Source organism: Hyperolius riggenbachi, chromosome 5, assembly GCF_040937935.1.
Source record: "Hyperolius riggenbachi isolate aHypRig1 chromosome 5, aHypRig1.pri, whole genome shotgun sequence".
Classification (NCBI taxonomy): Eukaryota; Metazoa; Chordata; class Amphibia; order Anura; family Hyperoliidae; genus Hyperolius; species Hyperolius riggenbachi.
In genome coordinates, this window is record NC_090650.1 from 436,530,913 (window position 1) to 436,544,262 (window position 13,350).

General features: G+C 46.1%; 1 protein-coding gene across 2 annotated transcripts in view; it reads right to left on the reverse strand.

Annotated features, from left to right (window-relative positions):
- The window catches only part of TSNARE1 (t-SNARE domain containing 1), a 557,339-nt gene that overhangs the window by 97,410 nt on the left and 446,579 nt on the right, over positions 1-13,350 (reverse strand). Inside the window, exon 12 of one of the 2 annotated variants that reach the window (XM_068238109.1) lies at positions 9,067-9,129. The exons of the other annotated variant lie outside the window; for it this stretch is intronic. Within the exon in view, the coding sequence (XP_068094210.1) occupies positions 9,073-9,129 (57 nt within the window). The 3' untranslated portion in view covers positions 9,067-9,072. Of the gene's footprint in view, positions 1-9,066; positions 9,130-13,350 lie in introns of those variants that run through there. 2 annotated transcript variants of the gene reach the window in all.

Genomic DNA, 13,350 nt, shown 5'->3' on the forward strand with positions numbered 1-13,350 from the left:
GAAGCGCGTATGATGTGAATGAGGCCTAAATCCCTAAAAAATCGCATAGCGGTGCAACTGTTATGCAACTTTGTATAGGTGGCCAATTGTACGAAAGTTGCAGCCGGCGCAATGATTGCAAGCGCTGTTCACAAAAAGTTAATGGTCAGCAGCAAGGGCTAGGAGGTGGGCGGGGTAATATAGAGAACACAAAACTTCATGTAACCCCTACCGGGCAGCCCACCTACCAGGCCACCACCCCGCCAGACTGCTAGACACACCCACATCCCTCACTGGGGAAGCAACCTTCACTCTCCTGACTGCTGCCAGTTTTCTCTGTGTCACATGACTGGCCTTTCCAAAGGGAATTTCCCTGGAGCGGCTGCATCAAATATGGAAATTGCATGAGAAATAGCATAGACCACTATTTCAGCTTTACTAACATGACAAAAACTAAGGTGGTGAAGCAGGGCTTTAACTAGACAGAGAGGGCGCCGATACGTATGCAACTTTGGGAACTGTCTGTACATTTTACCAGCTGATGCGGGAAAAAAATCTGTAAGCAAGCATGAAAATAATAAGAAAAAAAGAAGAAAATCATAGATGAAAGATCCAAAGAGGCAAAGCTGTCCCATAAAAACGCAGAGCGCTGGACCACGGCAGCCCTGTAAATATATATCTGTGTACAGGAAAGCCGGTGCTTATCGAGGCAAAGAGGAGAGCTCAGGGTGCACTTTGAAGCAATGACAGAAAAGGGCAGCGAGCAGAAGCTTGTCGTCTGCGAATGCCGTAATCCATCATCAACATCGCCACACAAACACGCGAGACAAACAGCGCGGCTGCGTCGCTGCCACGCGCCTCCCCCCCCCCCACTTCCCGGGCACATGGCTTTCAGCGGCTGAGCTGTAAGTGGAAAACACGAAGTCTGACGGGGATGACAGGCTTACAAAGGAACATAATTGGAGACGGGGCAGCGACAAGGCTGCGGCGGCGATAAGGAGTCGAGCGTTTCTGGATATGAAAATCAATTTTATCCCAAACCTCCCCGGTCTTTTCATTTCAAACGCAATAAAAACCTATTTGTCCCGCAGTCCCTCTTACACATAAAACGCAGCTCGCCACCGGCTCCAGGGCGCCCGCGCAGGATGTAATCGTGCTGCGACGCGGAATATGTCAGGCTTGTTAATGAAACCGAGCACGGCGGCTTTGTTAGCGGAGGGGAGAGGAGTGAATTATTTTCAGGCGCTTATCGCCCAAAGCAAGCAAAAAAAAACCCCTCTTCAGAAACCGGCTTTCATAATTCCGCGCGCCTGTCCCATCGTCCGCGTAATTAAAGGCGCCATTATTCCCTCTCACGTGGCCCGCCGCTGAAAATCCTAACTCCCACACTCGTAACGCATCAAAATAACATGTACAGGTGCATAAATAATGATATATTGGGGGATAAACGAACGGCGTGAAAAATGCTATTCTGGCAAACAGCAATGTGGAATTGCCGCAGTAGAATGGTCGCGCTGAACATAAAGACGTAACGGAAGAGCTTTGCCTGTCAGGTAATTATCCGCAGCGCTGACATGAAACACTGCAGGCATGAAAAACGGATCCATGGAACAAATGATGCATGGAACAGAATGGAATTTTGGGCAGCTTGGTGGCATAGTGGGCAGCTTGGTGGCATAGTGGGCAGCATGGTGCACAGAAGCCTCTGAAGACGCTCATACAAGCGAAACGGTCGTTAGGCGGCCCCACTGCCCCCACCTCACCCCACAGCCAATGGAAACCGGGTAGGCAAGAGATGCTATTGTATAGCTGCATGATTTTATTGTATCAGCCGGAATAATAAAGCTGTTTTATTTTTTGGAAGTTGCAAGTGCCAGCCTGCTCTCTTCTCATCTACAATAGTGGGCAGCACGGTGGTGTAGTGGTTAGCACTCTCGCCTTGCAGCGCTGGGTCCCCGGTTCGAATCCTAGCCATGTCAACATCTACACATGTTTGCATGGTCTCCCTGTGTCTGTGTGGGTTTCCTCCGGGCACTCTGGTTTCCTCCCACATGCCAAAAACATTCAGATAAGTTAATTGGCTTCCCCCTAAATTAGCCCTAGACTACAATACATACACTACACGATACATACATAGACATATGACTATGGTAGGGATTAGATTGTTAGCTCCTCTGAGGGACAGTTATGTGACAAGACAATGGCCTCAATTCACTAAGCTTATCTCCTGTCTTTAATAACGTTTCTAGAGTTGTTACCATGGTGATAAGGCATGTAGTATTCAGGAAACATTTTACCTCAGGCAAACCTAAAGATAACTCTTCTGTCTTTAAGTTAACTCTCCAATCCTTAAAATAACTCCAGAGTTAAAGACAGGCTGTTAATTAACTGCGTGTGAAAATAACTACAGAGGAGGTAAATTAACTACAGAGGAGGTAACGTAAGGAATGAAGAGATAAGATAACTCTCTCACTGTGTGGAGGTAAGTTTTCTCTTGCCTTATTATCTCCAGCATGATCTTAGTGAATTGAGGCCATTTTATACTCTGTATAGAGCTGCGGAAGATGTTGGCGCTATATAAATAACAATAATAATGTATACCTGTGCATACAATAAACATGCAATACATTCACATTACGGGCTTAATTCACTAAACCCTGATAACGGATATCACGGTCGCGGTAGCATTTTTCGCGTGCAATCACGAATTTCCGTGCAGAAACGACCACGTTTTCGAGCAAAAATCTTTACGTGCGTTATAACCCGCGCAAAACACTAGGGCGACCGTTATATCAGATATCACGGTTTAGCGAATCAAGCCCATAAGGTGAACGAGCCCAAACACCTGATTTGCTGCATGCTTGTTCAGGGGTTATGGCTAAAAGCATTAGAGGCAGAGGATCAGCAGGGTAGCCAAGCAACTAGTATTGCTTAAAAGGAAACAAATATGGCAGCTTCCATATAACTCTCGCTACAGTTCTCCTTTAAACTCATTTCCAGATACCATCCGCTCTACTAACAATATTCCCTCGTCTTCCTCTAGCGTCACCTTTTCCCACTTCCGCTTACAGGACTTCTCTCTATCCTCCCCCCTCCTCTGGAACACTCTCCCTCAACACATCCGCCACTCACCCACACTTACCCTTTTTGGGCTTGATTCACTAAACTGTGATAACGCATATCACGGGCCCGCTAGCGGTTTTGCGATTTGCAAAAACTCGTGTGAAGATGCTAGCGCAGCCGTCATAGGCGTTATCGCAGTTTAGTGAATCAAACTCTACATAAACTCATCCCATGTTTCCATTATTTACATATAGGCACCCAATCTTTCATCATTCCATCGCTTTTTCTGTTTATACAAAGCAATAATAAAGTTTGGTATGTGCTGAATAGTTACATTTTTTTCTGGTCGAATACAATTTCACAATCCATCACACACCATACAATTCTTGATAAAAAAAAAAAGCAGAGTCGATGGAAGCACTGGGGGGGCTCTGCACGTTGGATTTACCGACCAGCTTTATGTAGGGGTGTGACTACACACCTGCAACCTCCCGGAAGAGCGACACACGTTAGGGTGCAAATATCTACACAAAAGCGGACATGTCGGAGCATCAATCTCTGCCAGATGAGGGTCATTACAATCGAATCAGCCGGGCATTCCGAGCTATGTGTGGGCCCCCTAAGCAATACACATACTGATTTTGCAGCATGATTCCTGGCGGATTTGATCACTCTGGTTGCATCTGCCAGAAATCTATAGCACAGCACGTTACATCAATCGCAATTTTGTGTCGGTTTTTGCCAAAATCAAACAAACATTGAAAAGACCTATATGTAATACACGCAGTATGGATACAGAGGCGCCAGAAGGATAAAGAGATGTAAAACGTTTAAAGTGAGGAGGTAGTGGTGGACTTACCATCTCCGGGCAGACACAAGAAATTGCCCATTAAGTTTCAGCAAAACTATTTATTTACATACTCCAGTAAAATACAACGTGTTTCGTGGGAGGGACCCGCTTCCTCAGGCAATAAGATGGCGCATACACACAAACAGGTCTGGTACTATGCCAAGCGCCTCTGTGTATATGCTCCATCTTATTGCCTGAGGAAGTGGTCACTCCCGCGAAACGCGTTGTATTTTACTGGAGTATGTAAATAAATTGTTTTAACATTACACAGAGGCAGGCTTATCTGTATCTTGAGCCATAAGCCTAATCCCCTCTCCTCCTCCCTCCTCCCCTCTGCCTCTGAAATCAATGGCTAGTAACACCTCCCCCTCCTCCTGCCCAGACTGAGCTCCCATGAGCCCTTGCTACTGCTAAGGCTCTCTGAAAGCCTGTGGGCGTGGCTTTTTTAGTTTATAGGGAATTAGAGCATTAAAACAAAAACAAAAACGTATTTGGCTTGAGGAATGCCCTATAAACAACAGGAAAGGAACACAATTATGCAATAAGTAAAAGTTCATCTCGGATCCACTTTAATCCTAATCTCCCCACCTGCCTTTACAGTGGTTGTCTATGCGGTGACCCTGACTTGTGAGCATACTGCACATACTTTTTCCATACACCTTCATTTACCAGTCCATACTACACTATATTGGGCTCTCAGTGTCCCTCTTTCGGTGTGGAATACAGATTGGAGGAGGAACATCAGTAGATCAATAGCCCATTTCATGCTGAAATCTAATTACAATCAATGTGCTGTGTGTGGTAAGAATAGAGTCCACTCTGATCAGATTGAGCTCGATCTTGTTGCCACATTAGGTGGCAATCTATGTGTGTATGGCCAACTTAACAGATGTACTGCGAGCAGCCTATAGGATGTCAGGGGCAGCACATGAAGGCTTGGTAGTCTGAATCACACATATTGAAAGGGAACCCAAGGGAAGAGGTATATGGAGGCTGCCATATTTATTTCCTTTGAAACTATGCACATTGCCTGGCTGTCCTGCCTCTAATACTTTTAGGGCTCATTTCCACTGTTGCGGTGCGGAATAGCCTGGATTCCACCACGGACGAAATCGCATGCGGATGCGTTTCTGCATGCGGTTTTCCCCGCGATTTCGCATGGCTAAGAAGCAGGCGAATTTAACCATGTCACTGCCTGTGTAAATTTCCATAGCATTACATGCGAATTCGCACGCAAAATCGCGGGGAAAACCACATGACAAAGCCGCATGCGATTTCCCTATTAAAAGCATTGCGGGCGATTCGCCCACATTCCAGCCGCACGCGAAATCTGACGGCTCTGCCGTGCAGATTTCCCCCGCACACCAAAATGCACCCGCACGACGCACAAGTGGAAACAATCCCATCCACTTGTATTGCCTATGCGAATCCGCATGCGGTGCCTGCATGAGGATTCGCTATAGTGGAAACGAGCCCTAAGCCATAGACCCTGAACAAGCATGCAGCAGATCAGGTGCTCTGGCTGAAATGTGACTAGGTTAGCAGCATGCCTGTTTCTGGTGTGATTCAGACACTACTGCAGCCAGAGATCTGCAGGGCTGCCATGCAACTGGTATAGTTTAAAAGGAAATAAATATGGCAGCCTCCTTATGCCTTTCACCTCGGGTTCCGTTGAAACAAGCATGCAGCTAATCAAGACTTCAATCAGAGCGCCTGATCTTCATGCTTGTTCAGGGTCTATGGCTAAACGTATTAGAGGCAGAGGATCAGCAGGACTGCCAGGTAATCTGCGTTGTTTAAAAGGAAATAAATGTGTCAGCCTCCATATACCTCTCACTTCAGATGTACTTTAACCACCCTGGCTGGCTGGCCGGAACTTTTTGTTCCGGCTACACTGGGCTCAGGCGGCTGGGGGGACCCTCTTTTGCCGCTGCTCGCGGCGGATCGCCGCAGAGCGGCGGCGATCAGGCAGCACACGCGGCTGGCAAAGTGACGGCTGCGTGTGCTGCTTTTTATTTGACGAAAATCGGCCCAGCAGGGCCTGAGCGGCAGCCTCTGGCGGTGTTGGACGAGATGAGCTCGTCCAGACCGCTCAGCAGGTTAAACAGCCTTCTGCCTAGTACACACCATACAATTTTCTGTAAGATTTTTCTGTAAGATTTTCTGTTTTATGCTGGGCATACACGGCTCAATTCCCCGCTCAATTGCGCAGACAATTCTCTTATCTTCCGCTCGTTTTTCTTATCTTTTTCCATTGTCCTCAATGCGGAATCGAGGGGCGGAATGATCGGGCCGGAGATCGGACATGTCGGAAATTATCTATTGAGCCAACTAAATGGCTCAGAATCCAGCCATGTATTCCCAGCATTAGATTATCTTCTGTAGAGAATGGTCATTATCTCTGTTGTATTGTCTTCTGGTTATCTCCTGCTGAGTAGAACAAGGCCTAATTGCTCGGCAGATAGATGGTTACATAGATAATTCCCAACATGTTGGAAATTATCTATCTGGCAGGTAAATCTAACAGAAAATTGTATGGTGTGTATCTAGCATTCCACATTGATCCCCCAAGAAGTGTACGAGAGAACGGCGCAGGAGACTTGGGCGCAGGATACAGCCGGTATATGGCTGATCCTGCTTCTGCACAAGTCCCGGCCGTGTTAATTACTTTTCCCCCTCCAGGCCGCCATGGATGGTGGGGAATGAAATATTTCAGCTTCCAGAAATTGCTGGAAGTCGAATTATTGTGTTTTAAATTGGTAGGTGAACAGAGGCGCCAGAAGGATAAAAGTACATAAAATTTTAAAAAAATTGCTGGGAGGAAGTGGTGGACTCGCCTCCGTTAAAGCAGACACCAAGGACTGTAAATATATAGATATACACATTTATTGAAAATACCCCAAAGATGCAATGTGTTTCGCGGGCACAGCCCACTTCTTCAGGCAATAAGCAGGGGATAAACAACAGCAATTCAGTTATAGCAAGCAGAGCACCTCTGTGAATTGTGTTTTAAAAGTAACTTCATCTCCGTGTTCTGACGACGCCGAAGTTACTGTCTCCTGCGCTGGTTCACTGTGTTCGCCCAAGAAGAGCACGTGATATCTGCATACAGCGATTACATTTTACCAATCATGGATGATACAGCAGGCTATTTTACATATGATTTCTGTCTTATTTTGATTTATTGGTTCTCTAGAGCCTGGAGAGGAGATTCCAGGCCGGTTGCGTCTCGTTTTGCGCTCTACAGCATCACGTGAAGTGGCGGCTGATTTGGACTGTGAGAAAAGCGCAATCAACCTCTGTGGCCCGTCCGCGGCTGACACGAGCGCACAGATCCGCTGCCTGCGTCTGATGACTGTATAGGTCACTTCTGATGAAAGCTTTAGCATTTAGGCCCCTCGTAATTACCACGTTTACTCTCTGTGACAAAAAACCCAGCAAAGCTCGCTGGAGGTGAAGCCATTTAGAGCGCGACGTCTAATACGGCTCTCTGTTGCTTTATCTTAATGGAAAATCAGGCCCGGCAAACAGTCAGAAAATGTCCGGGGTCTGCCCTCTCCCTTCAAGAATAAACAGGCTCTCGCGGGCGGCACTTAATCACCGACCGCGTCCCATTCACAAATAGCCCCAGGATTACCTCTCCGGGATAAACCGGGCTTACAAAATGCCAATTCCCGCTCTGCCGGGAAGAAGTGCGTACGCAAAGCTCGCTCGGCTGAATCCTCCTGCTCTGTGCGAAAATAACCGGACCTGTGCGGAATAAAGCTGACCTGTCATAGGAATAAAGGTGACCTGTCACAGCCTGATGTACGACTCAATTCCTAAACCAGAGATCGGAAATGTTCCCATGTATCAATCGGACTTGCTGAAAGATGTAGGGCCTACATGCTCGATCAGCGTACGATATTGAGATGAGCGATGAACGCAATAGAACCCACCATCGCTGTTACCCCTAGTGTAAAATGTGCCCCTCCCCCTGTGCAGAAAGGTTAGATAAACTGGGTTTATTTAGTCTGGAGAAAAGACACCGTAGAGGGGATCTAAATTATATGTATAAATACATCAGAGGGCAATATAATAGCTTGGCGGATGAGCTTTTTGTCCCTAGGCCTTCTCAAAGGACTAGAGGACATGATCTGCGCATGGAGGAAAAACGTTTTAGCCATTTATTTAGGAAAGGGTTCTTTACAGTAAGAATGATTAAGATGTGGAATGCATTGCCACAGGAAGTCGTTATGGCAAACTCTATACCTGCATTTAAAGGGGGCTTAGATGCTTTCCTTGCGTTGAAAGACATCCATGGCTACAATTTCTAGGTAATGTCCAGTGATGTTGATCCAGGGATTTTATCTGATTGCCATCTGGAGTCGGGAAGGAATTTTTCCCTTTTGGGGCTAATTGGACCATGCCTTGTAAGGGTTTTTCGCCTTCCTCTGGATCAAAAGGGATATGTGAGGGAGCAGGCTGGTGTTGTACTTTGTACTGGTTGAACTCGATGGACGTATGTCTTTTTTCAACCCAAATAACTATGTAACTATGTATATTTTAGCTGTTGGTGTCCGCCACTCGCTCTGTTCTCCGTCCTACGTCCACATACATGTGTCCCCCCCGTGCGTGTGTGACCAACAGGTAAAATATACTGCATGGGGCACTGAGCGGGGATATTTTACCCCGGGGGAACAGCGATGGGGGTTCTGTCACGTTCATTGCTCATCCCAATACTGTACGCTGATCAAGCAAGTAGGTCCTACATCAGCATGTCCAATCGATACATGCAACCAATGTAGGCCAAAAATCGGTTGCATCCTCGATCGGGCATGCACTTGACGGCGACGATTTTCATCCAATGCACTTGTAATAATCGAATCAGATGGCCAATCGGCCGCAACGTTGCCTAATGTATAAAGTTGAAGAGAAATCAGGAGCCCAATATGGTGTAGTATGTCAAAATTGATTGGATAAATGAAACAGTGAGATGGTAATACTTACAAACACGGGTTACCACCTAGGTAACCACTCATTAGGCAGGTGAGGAGATTAGACCTGTCCTCACTCAGGATTAAGAAGTCGCTCTCTGTAGATAGGAAGAAAGGGGGTAGATCACCCCTCCACCTGGGGTGGACTCAAATATATTGGTAGGTGAACAGAGACGCCAGAAGGATAAAAGTACATACCATTTTTTAAAAATTGCTGGGGGGAAGTGGTGGACTCGCCTCCGTTAAAGCAGACACCAAGGACTGTAAATATATAGATATACACATTTATTGAAAATACCCCAAAGATGCAACGCGTTTCGCGGGCACAGCCCACTTCTTCAGGCAATAAGCATGGGATAAACAACAGCAATTCAGTTATAGCAAGCAGAGCACCTCTGTTGCCTGATGTACGGCCACCTTTACGCTACGGCAGTTTGAAGTGGGAACCCTCATAAGACCCTCAGTAATCTGCTCCTGACCTAATCACTGCAGACAAGGCGTTCCCTTCTGATAAGGGGAAAACACGTTGGTTCTCTTGAACTGAAAATAGAGAGTGCTTACTTTAAAACAGCAGCAGCAGCAGCAGCATTATTTCTGACTGTGAATGAACCATTAACAGACGCCCGAAGCAAAAATAAAGTAATGAAATAAACAATTGTATCCATCTTCCTTCTCCTAAAAATGACTTTTTAAAATAATCTACAGTTTAATTTTATGTTTAAATCTACTTTTTAAATTTTAACTGTTTTATTGTTTTTGCTCAATGACACATTCAATGAAGTATGCCAGAGCTAAAATATATGAACCATTCACCCTTTTTATCTATTTCCTGATCTCAGAAGCCATTTTCTGCTAGGAAAGTGTTTTATAGTTGGAATTTCTGATCAGTGAGGGTCACAGTGTAGTCACTTCCTGTCTGAGTCAGGACTGAGTCAGCCACTTGCATACCTTATATTTAACTCTTTCAGGCAGAGAAAGAAAACAAGGAACACAGCATAGTTATTTGTGTACTAGGCACTGTACATACCCATGTCTATCTCATCATGTCACACGTCACTTTGGGTATCCTTTAAAGTGAGTGTTTACCAATTTAAAAATAAAAAAGTCGGATACTCACCTAAGGAGAGGGAAGGCTCGGTCCTAATGAGCCTTCCCTCTCCTCTCCCGGTTCCCGGTCCCGCGCAGGATCCCCCGTGGCAGTATTCGACCAGTTCGGTCATGTCACACGTCACTTCGGGTATCCTTGAAGAGGGCAGATGAATCACTGCAAGAAAATTGGTCACATGGAGTAGCTGCTTTTTCCGGTTTACTCCAATTTCATTGGATTTTAAAAAATCCACCCCTTAGTGTGCACAAGTCTTACTTTGCAAAGGGCTTCCATGATACTATAACTGGGCGACTCACTAAAATTCCAGCCTTGCCACACATTTGGACAACAACAAAATATTTGTAAAGCGCTTTTTTTCTCGTAGGACCCAAACTGCAAAAGCTTGTCTCAGATCAGTACATAGTGATGTCTACAGGGGAAAAAATATGTGATCATAAATGCCAGACTAAACAGGTGACTTATCAGTTTTGATTGAAAGAGAGCCCGAGGTGGGCTAAAAAAAAAAAAAAAAAAAAGTAGGCTATCTGATCCAGAGTTGAGCGGATCAGGTAGCCGCAAAAACCGCCGCTCCTGTGGGCCGCACTGGCCCACTTTCACTTGCATGACCTATAGGTCACGTCGCTGTACTGAAAGACTGTGCGCCTCTCATAGGGTGCAGGGAGGCGGGGGAGCAGCAGGAGGCGTGGCCAGGGGGAGAGAGCTGCACAATGGCAGCTCTGGAAACCCTTCAGTAACGCCCCTGGCTGGCGTTTTAAACAGGGAATTCCTCTCCTCAATGTTTACCTCCGAGATAGTAACAAATATTGTCGCTAATTTTGGGGAGCTATAGCGCGGCGGTGGGGGGGCAGAGAGTGGCAGTGTGGGGACACACAGGCATGTCAGAAGGCAGAGGGCATGCCTCTGTGTCCCATCTGCCCCCAAAGATCCACCTCAGGTTCTGTGTAAACGTGTCCAGAGTTGGAGCTGTCTTGATTACGTTTGGCAAGGCATTCCACAGGGTAGGGGCAGCATGACAGAAAGCTCTGGCTCCAAATGTTTTTAGTTGGACTCTGGGTGTGGTCCAGTTATAGGATTCTTCTTATCTGAGGTTGTGGAAGGTGTGACGCAGTTGCAACAGACCCTTCAGGTCTCCGGGGCCTAGGTCATGTAAGGATTTGAATGTTCGTATGGCAGTTTTGAGAAGGATTCTCCATTTTATGGGCAGCCAGTGTAGCAAGCGAAGGATTGGTGTTATGTAGCAACGGCGGGGTTGGCTTGTTAACAGTCTTGTGGCAGCATTCTCTACTAGCTGCAGGTGGAGTAGGTCTTTAACAAGTGAAATGTGTTGTGGGATTTGTGGGTGGAGCAGAACGATATGGAAGAAAGCTTTTTCTTGCTCCTACTAAGGAGTTGAGCTGAATGAATCCTAATGTAAGCAGATTGTCCCAAAGTGCACACTTTGTTCTCACTTGCGCTCAGTCCACAATACGCGGCACGTCCCTCGGAGAGATCTATAGCCGGCCGCTAAATCAATTTGTCCACCGCAGCAAAACACAGGTTAAGAGGTTCTCCGGAGAAATATCGAACAGACAAAGAGGAGGAGCGGAGCCTGGAGCACATGTGACGCATTATGCAAATGACCCGCCGCTACCCGAAAATAATCAGATGATGTCTCCACTAAACGAGTTATAATTGATATTCCTGAGCGCGGTACTGAGTGCTGGAGGTGGACGACCACGCAAAACAATGTTATCTTCTATCACTTAAAGGGAACCTAAACTGAGAAGGATATGAATTTTTCCTTTTAAATAATACCAGTTGCTTGACTCTCCTGCTGATCCTGTGTCTCCAATACTTTTAGCCACAGCCCCTCAACAAGAATGCAGATCAGGTGCTCTGACTGAAGTCAGACTGGATTAGCTGCATGCTTGTTTCAGGTGTGTGATTCAGACACTACTGCAGCCAAAGAGATCAGCCGGACTGCCAGGCAACTGGTATTGTTTAAAAGGAAACATCCATGTCCCTCTCAGTTTAGGTTCCTTTTAAAAGGGCCTGTCCAAGGGAAGGCTGCGAAATGTATTTATTTCTTATTTCAATATGATATTCAACTTCTTTAGATTTTTTTTTTTATTAGAAAAAGGGTTAAAGAGAACCCGAGGTGGGTTTGAAGAATATTATCTGCATACAGAGGCTGGATCTGCCTATACAGCCCAGCCTCTGTTGCTATCCCAAACCCCCCTAAGGTCCCCCTGCACTCTGCAATCCCTCATAAATCACAGCCACGCTGCTGACAAACAGCTTGTCAGAGCTGGCTGTGTTTATCTCTATAGTGTCAGTCTGCTGCTCTCCCCGCCTCCTGCAGAACTCCAGTCCCCGCCTGCATCCCTTCCCTCCCTGCTGATTGGAGGGAAGGGACGGGGGCAGGGACCGGAGCTATGCAGGAGGCGGGGGAGCAGCTGAGACTGACACCACAGATGTAAACACAGCCTCACAGCACGGTTGTGATTTATGAGGGATTGCAGAGTGCAGGGGGACCTTAGGGGGGTTTGGGATAGCAACAGAGGCTGGGTTGTATAGGCAGATCCAGCCACTGTATGCAGATAACATTCTTTAAACACACCTCGGGTTCTCTTTAAGGTAAGGGAAGATTGAGGGCAGCGGGTCTGTGTGTGTGTGACAGTGTATTAACAAATATTACTGGTATTTCACTATATCAATTATTAAATTAAGTAGAAGTATATTGGTAAATTTCCTTTATTCTACTACTGCTATTTTCTGCACCCCTTCAAAATGGAGCTGACCGCTTGCACAGCACAGGAGGAAAACCGAGACATGCACCCTGTATGTATTTAGAGAGTTTAGCCTGTCTAATTTCCCCTCATTTCGGTCTAATCACAAGTTGTAATTTGATCTCTCCCCTGTGTCAAATGACTGCCACAGCAGATAAGCTCATTTGAAAGCACAGGATGTTAAAGTGAACCTCCAGACTAAAAATCGACTCAGCAGCACTGAAAAGGCTTGGTGTTTCTTTAATAGTTTCACAGCATCAGAACTTTGTTTCTCTTATACAAGACTCATTTTTAGCTGCACAGAAGAAAACTGCCTGGGCATTTTTTCCCTGATGCTGTGCAAAGCATGATGGGATTTCTGATGTTCTGATATTTCTGATATTTGAAGCCTAGCGTGTGCAACTGGGAGGGTGATCAGGACACAGGACAGTTGGAACTGTGTCCCCTGCTCCCTGTCACCTCCTTTCAACCAAAAAGATGGCTGCCCCCATGACAAAGATGGCTGCCCCCATGAATCACAAACATTTGCCTGTTCTTTTAAAACAGGACGAGTAAGCGATTATATTACCTATCTATTCTAATTAACATAACTAATGTAACTGAATG